The sequence below is a fragment of the Triticum dicoccoides genome, chromosome 2A (assembly GCF_002162155.2).
Source record: "Triticum dicoccoides isolate Atlit2015 ecotype Zavitan chromosome 2A, WEW_v2.0, whole genome shotgun sequence".
In the NCBI taxonomy this organism is placed as follows: Eukaryota; Viridiplantae; Streptophyta; class Magnoliopsida; order Poales; family Poaceae; genus Triticum; species Triticum dicoccoides.
The window spans coordinates 57,756,412-57,763,447 of record NC_041382.1 but is presented as its reverse complement, the minus strand read 5'-3'; the positions used below and the strand labels follow the sequence as shown (position 1 = coordinate 57,763,447).

The 7,036-nt window shown below is 51.3% G+C and overlaps 1 protein-coding gene across 1 annotated transcript; it reads left to right on the top strand.

Moving 5' to 3' along the window:
• The first annotated feature begins 3,391 nt into the window (after nt 1–3,391).
• On the top strand, nt 3,392–6,586 carry LOC119357584 (GRAS family protein RAM1-like). The gene is made up of 3 exons (XM_037624487.1): nt 3,392–3,610; nt 5,154–5,914; nt 6,223–6,586. The coding sequence occupies exons 1-3, from the start codon at nt 3,392–3,394 to the stop codon at nt 6,584–6,586; spliced, it is 1,344 nt and encodes a 447-aa protein (XP_037480384.1).
• The last annotated feature ends 450 nt before the right edge of the window (nt 6,587–7,036 follow it).

Sequence of the window (7,036 nt, the reverse complement as noted above, 5' to 3'; positions counted from 1 at the left end):
GCCGGATGATATGGCGTAGGGCACAGCCGTGTGCCATCAACATAACCCTCCAATTGGCGACTGCAAAGAAGCGGCATACTTGAGCACGCCACGACAAGCAGTTATCCGTCATCAACTTCACTGGGATGAGGTGCGCAAAGTAAAACGGCGCAGGAGCCACAACATGATCCGGTGGCGGTGGTGGCGCATAAAAGCCCGGGAACGAGTTAACACCCGGTAGCACAGACGAGGGCAACATCTCCGTCGATGGACCACTGTAAGGCGCCCTGTAGGCGGAGGAAGCGCCATGAGGAGGCGCATATGCCTACGGGGCAGAGGCGCCTCAGGGAGCCAGCTGCACGACCATGGCGCCGTAGGGAGCCGGCGGCAGCGGCGCTGAAGCGTCGTAGGGCGTCGGTGCGGGTGGAGCGCTATATGCCGCCAGCGGCGCAGGTGGATACCCCGGCCAGGGGTTGGCCGCGGGAGCCGCATTGGCCGGCGGTGGTGCCGGGGCGTAGTCGGCAGGCGGGAACGGAATCGCGGCGTCGTAGGAGATCGGCGACGGCGGGCCATGCAGAGACGCAACAGCCTGCGCGGCAGCAGCCGGAGCGGCGGCACCAGCTACGGAGTCCAGTGGGCGCGAGGCCAAAAACGGAGAGGCAGCACCGGCGTGAGCGCCGTGGACCTGAGGAGCGGGTGGGGTGGTAGCGGCCGGAGCAGCGCCAGCCGGGGCAGATGGGGTCGCCGCAATGGCGGCGGCGGAAGACATAATTGTAACCTAATCTGATACCATGTAACACTTATAATTTGTGGGAACTGCTAAACACCCAATACGGGTGTAGCTATCTTCTCATATATATAGGGGTACACCAAGTGTACAAATACAAGATACATGCCATGTACAGAATCTACTTATAAACATTGTCTAACAGACTTCACAACCTTGGGAAAGAGTCTCGTTTGCTTGCGTGCAAGCCCTTTGTTCAATCTTCATTTATTTCACTTTTCTATCTTGGTCTTCTTCTTCTTCTTCTTCTTCTTCTTCTTCTTCTCCTGTTGTTGCTGCTGCTTCTTCTTCTTCTTCTTCTTCTTCTTCGTTCAACGGAGGCTAACCTTATTTTTCTTTACTTGTGTTGGTGGCTACTAGATGGAGGGCGAGACAGCTCCCTTCCCACACCTGCAAAGATCAAAATCATTCTAGGTCATAACCCTAATGGGTAGTGGGCCCTACCACACGTTTGGGCTGCCTAAAGGCTTCAATTTGTTATCTCATCATAGCCCAAACAAGGAGGATATCCCAACAAAATTTCCTATCATGACGGACGTGAAAACCTGATACCTATTGACATATTTTCCCTAGTTTAGCTCAAGTTCGTCATTAAATAAAAAATAGGCATGGTCATAATCGCTCTCACATATAAGTCACGAAGGAGTCTACATACGAGGGAGTATTGAAATATAGTAGTTGTTATTGTTCATCAGTCAAATTATTGAAATGTCCTTTTTAAACCATGCAGGAAAACTACATATAATTAATATAGAAAAAAGAGTCCAAGACAGAAAAGAGGTACAAAGTCTTAGATTGCAACAACAACCAGAAGGAAAAACAAAAGAGGGACCTTAAAATTAGGACCCTGATAAATCCCGAACGTCCGGATTTTAAGCATAGCAGCCCAAACATTTTCAAACTTGTCACCTTGCATCAACTAAAGTTGCCACAAAATCGTTCGGGTTGCCATGCTTAAAATCCAAATGTTCGGGATTTGTCATTACCGTAAAACCCTAGGCGAACGCAAACCCAGGCATTTAGCGCCAGCTTTAGACCAGTTGTGTGCATCACACTTGATTTTATCAAAGATACGATCAATCGAGCTAGCCTTGTTATCAAAAGACCATTTGTTACCCCCATCCCAGCTGATTGCCCAGGCTAGTAAAACAGCCACGCTCTTTAACATCTTTCTCTCAGCCGATGGCACAATCGTCCCAGCCGTTGCCTAGACTGTTGGAATATATATCTGGCTGGAGTATAAAAGTTTCTCTCTCGAGATTTCCAGATTTCTTTATGGAAGCTGCCTTAGCGTTTCCTCCTAGGCGACTCTATTGTCTGGAGCATAAGTTGGAGCATTAGGCATCTGTCTCCAGATTTCTTTATCAAAGCTGCCTTGCGTTTCCTCCTAGGCGGCTCAATTGTCTCCTTCACTTTGGAGGACCTGCGCTCTTGTGAGACCTGTTTATCGTTTTGCTGGCAGGTAACCTTCACCAATAAGCCATAGCCAACAACAAAAGAGTACAGAAGGAATGTAGCAAAACCAATTTTTCTTCCCGACCAACCAACCAAAACACCGCCTTTGTCTCTACGTGATGTGCATGTGCGTACATGCCAACATGATGGCTCCAAGCTCGTCGACCCATATTTCAGGGCACACGCTTCTGCTGCTTAGCTAGCTCCCATATTTCAAGACCTATCAGGGAAGCTGGACCAAATGAAACATCTCTGAGATTGAAACCCAAAGCTAGCTAGCTTCAACGACGATTTGGTCGAGTAGTTGATGGTGTTAGATGCATCGTTGCCGGTGTAGTTGGGACACGATATCTCATGTGTTCACGCATGGGGACGCTGAACTGCGCTGTTGACATGAGCTCCGGCACGAAGCAGCTACAGCACCAGCCAGCAGCGCCGACATCACCCACCGCCTCCTTCTCGGAGTCGAACATCGTCGCTTCCTCCGCGGACCCCGACGCCATCGACGCCCTAGCGGGCCTGCAAGCGCTGAGGTTCGATGGAGACATCGACGGCGAGATCCAGTCGCCTGACCTCGCCATGTGGGAGTCGCTCTTTGCCGACCAGATCGGCCCCGGCGCCGCCTCGGGCGCCGACTTCTTGATGTCCTCCCCAAGGAGGGACTTCAGCCCTCTGAGGGACTTCATGGCGTCTTCTCCCAAGAGGGACTACATGGTGTCTTCTCCCAAGCGGGACTACATGATGTCTTCACCCAAGCGGGACTACATGGTGTCCTCCCCAAAGCGAGAGATGGTCGCCTCCCCGAGGAGAACCTTCTCCAGCCTCTACAACAACAGCACCAGCCAACAGAGCTACATGCATGGCACCCTGCACGGCATGGACACGGGGAGCCCCAGCAATCTCGCCGGCTATGGCAAGGGGAAGTCGTCGCAGAGCCCGCTCCACAAGGGATTCGTCAACAACGCCCACAGCAACAGCAGCAAGAGCAACCTCTCCTGCTCCTCGTCCTACGTTAACAACAGCGAGAACCTTGCTCTGCCATCCCTGAACTCCTCCTTCCTGGAGGAAGGGTACCTGGCGTACCAGCTGCCGCCGGAGAAGGATGCCGGCGGCTCCTCCTCTGCCGGCACCAGTGCCACGCAGCTGCCGACGCTCTCCGAGTGCCTGGCGATGCCGGAGCCGGTGTACGGAACCAGGGACGAGGCGGCGGTCGGCAGAGGGATTCAGGTGGGAGGTTTGCAGCCCGATCACCTCTACTACGCCAGCCAGTTCGGAGCTGCAGATGGCTTGCCGTTGCAGCACCAAATGGCAAAGCCTGACCAGTGGGCAGATTCTTCCTCCTTGCACAGCATGCTGGGGTCAGTAATACAGTCAGATCAGGCTGAGCAGGTAACTAAGAGTAACAGCCATGCATCAATTTTTATTTTTATTTTTATGTTCATGCGATGGCAACCATGCATCAAGTTACACAGACTGTTTACGTAGACTTGAGGATTTAGGTTGCGGTTATGCACTGTTTTTTTACTCCATCTTCTTTGGTAGTCTTTGAATTTGGTACGCAGGCTGTCACAATTGGCCAAATGGTCGCAGTCCATGCATTCCGTACGTGGGGGTGGTGTGGTAGTAGATTATAGCCAAGTCAGATTGACACCGCTGTTTTAGCCCAACTTGCCAAAAGTATGCCATATTTAATGCTTTCTAAAAAAGGCCCTTTATATTGAATCAAATGCCGCATCGAGGGATCCAGACAAACACAATACGCACACACTCGACATTTTGCATAGTTAGGATGCACACAACGTAAAATCCGATGCACACACACAAACTAACGTGCCAACAAAGAGCAATTGAGGGCGTAATATGTTCACGGACACCTAAAATCAAGTCTTAGAAAGCCAAACCTTTCTTACTGTCTGATACGAGGGAAATGGGCGGCAAGCCGAGTGGAAGAAGATGAAAGGGCGGAAGGGGGAGTAAGACGGAGAAGGGGAAGGGGAAGAGGCAGATGAAGGGGGAGTTGAATGGCTCACCTTGGGAAAACCATTCATGATGGCCGATTTCAGCGAGGTCACACAAGGCATCCGATGGGTAGTTAGTAGCAGCCTATCAGGCTTCGAGGAAATGCTAAATTGTGGTTCAACAAACTCCTGAGCTCTTGACTTGACTCAGACAAAGCCGGCGACGGTGAATTTGAGGGGAGAGGGGGAGAGGGAGGGGGCAAGAGAGAGAGAGAGAGAGAGAGAGAGAGAGTGTGTGTTTGTATGTGTGTGTGTGTGAGAGAGAGAGGGGGGGGAGAGAAAGAGAGATTTGTATCTCCTTCATCTGTTTGTTTGCAGAACCTCCGCGATGCGCCGCTGTCCATTTTTGTTCCTTGTTGAACCCTAGTCCATGAACTTAAGGGCCTAATTTTTAAGGACGGACGTTAAACCTCTATCTAAAAAAGGTAGCGCGAGAAAGAGGCGCATGAAAGAGAGTAATTGCAGAGGGGGAAAGAAGGTTGTGGTCATGACCTAGGATTCAGCTTTATTATTTCGTAAAATATGGATTTTAATGAAAAACTCACATTTTATTGAAAAATTATGCATTGAGAATGTGCATAGTTTCTCATTTTCAGTATATTGTATTGATTCCACTCGCAAGATTTTAAAGAGCAAGAATCAGCAAGTCAAATATTACTCCAGATGAAAATTGGTAATTCGGCATTTCCAACAAATATTGAAGATCTTTTCAAGAATTATAACTAAGTTCTACGTCTTCTGCCTACTAAAAATGAACAAAGCATGTTTCACATAGAGAGTACACATACGTGACGCCCGTATGAATGATTTGAGTTCATGGCTTCATGCAGCTACAAATCAATTGTTCTTTTTTGGCCGAACAAATCCGGAATAATCAGTAATCGCTACTGACAATTCAAATTCCACGCATGCAGGAGCAGGACAGCGGTCTTCAGCTGGTGCACCTGTTGCTGGCGTGCGCCGACTTCGTGTCCAAGGGCGACCAGCCCTCCGCCCTCCGCCACCTCCACCTCCTCCGCCGCGTCGCCTCGCCGCTCGGCGACTCCATGCAGCGCGTCGCCTCCTACTTCGCCGACGCGCTCGCCACTCGCCTCTCGGTCTCCTCGGGCACCGCCATCTCCCCGCGCGGTGCGGGCGCTCCTTACCCCTTCCCGCCGTCGCCCGATACCCTAAAGATTTACCAGATCCTCTACCAGGCATGCCCTTACATCAAGTTCGCCCACTTCACGGCCAACCAGGCCATTTTCGAGGCCTTCCACGGCGAGGACCGCGTCCACGTCGTCGACCTCGACATCCTCCAGGGCTACCAGTGGCCGGCTTTCCTCCAGGCGCTCGCGGCGCGGCCGGGTGGCCCGCCGACGCTAAGGCTGACGGGGGTGGGCCACCCGGCCACGGCTGTAAGGGAGACCGGGCGGCACCTTGCCTCCCTCGCCGCGTCGCTGCGTGTGCCGTTCGAGTTCCATGCCGCCGTGGCCGACAAGCTGGAGAGGCTGCGCCCTGCCGCTCTGCAGCGCCGCGTCGGGGAGGCGCTGGCCGTGAACGCGGTGAACCGCATGCACCGCGTCCCCGGCGCTCACCTCGGCCCGCTGCTGTCTATGATCCGTGACCAGGCTCCCAAGATCATGACGCTCGTGGAGCAGGAAGCTGGCCATAACGGCCCATACTTCTTGGGCAGGTACGTACGCGCCAAATTAAACTCATCCTTGTTTTCAAATTTCTTTTGCTCTTATTTTTTTTTCAAGAAGAGGATAACCCATCATATGATTTTTGCACTTAACTAATGTGGTGTTAGTTATTACTTTGTTAAGTAATCGGTGAGAAACATTTGACAGACCAACAATGCATAGATGAATCTTATTTGATAGCAATGTTAAATTTGAAGGGGGACAAAATTTGGTGGCCATAACTAATGTGGTGTTAATTCAAAAAAAATCATCCATTCTAAAAAAGGGGGACAAAGTTCATTGCTGAATTTGTATACAGGTTCCTGGAGGCACTGCACTACTACTCGGCCATCTTCGACTCGCTGGACGCGACATTTCCGGCAGACTCAGCGCCACGGATGAAGGTCGAGCAATGCCTCTTGGCTCCTGAGATCCGCAATGTGGTGGCGTGCGAGGGCGCTGAGCGGGTGGCACGACACGAGCGGCTAGACCGGTGGCGCCGCATCATGGAGGACCGTGGATTTGAGGCCGTGCCGCTAAGCCCAGCGGCCGTCGGCCAGAGCCAGGTCCTCCTAGGACTTTACGGCGCTGGTGACGGGTACCGGCTCAACGAGGAAAAAGGGTGCCTCCTCCTCGGCTGGCAGGATCGTGCCATCATCGGCGCATCAGCGTGGCGGTGCTGATCAAAGGATCCGTCGCGGGCTGGATAAGATGGAAGAGGTGCTATGTGTGTGGGTGTGTTTATTTTCTTGGTTGGTTGACTAGCCGAATTTCCGGCAACTCACTGTAACAAGTTTGTATTGGAGACGAACTTGGATTTGTGGTGCTTATAGTTGAATCTTGCTATATGCGAATGTATCTAGATTTGCTCCTGTTTTCAGCCAACATTTTTTAATGGCAGATAACTAGAACACGAGAAAAATTCCGGTTCAGATAAAACTTCACGCAAACGACACAAATCTCGAAACTGCATTTCTGAGTTTGAATTTTTCTTTGGCTGGTGAAATATGTAAATTTCAAAATGAGAACAACTATGGCAGATTCGTCTGATTCTCCGTTTCTTGTTGCCAGCAGTCGAGTCCATATTACTTGCATTGTGTTTTACTTGGGGTTCGGGCTGTCATCGTGTATTG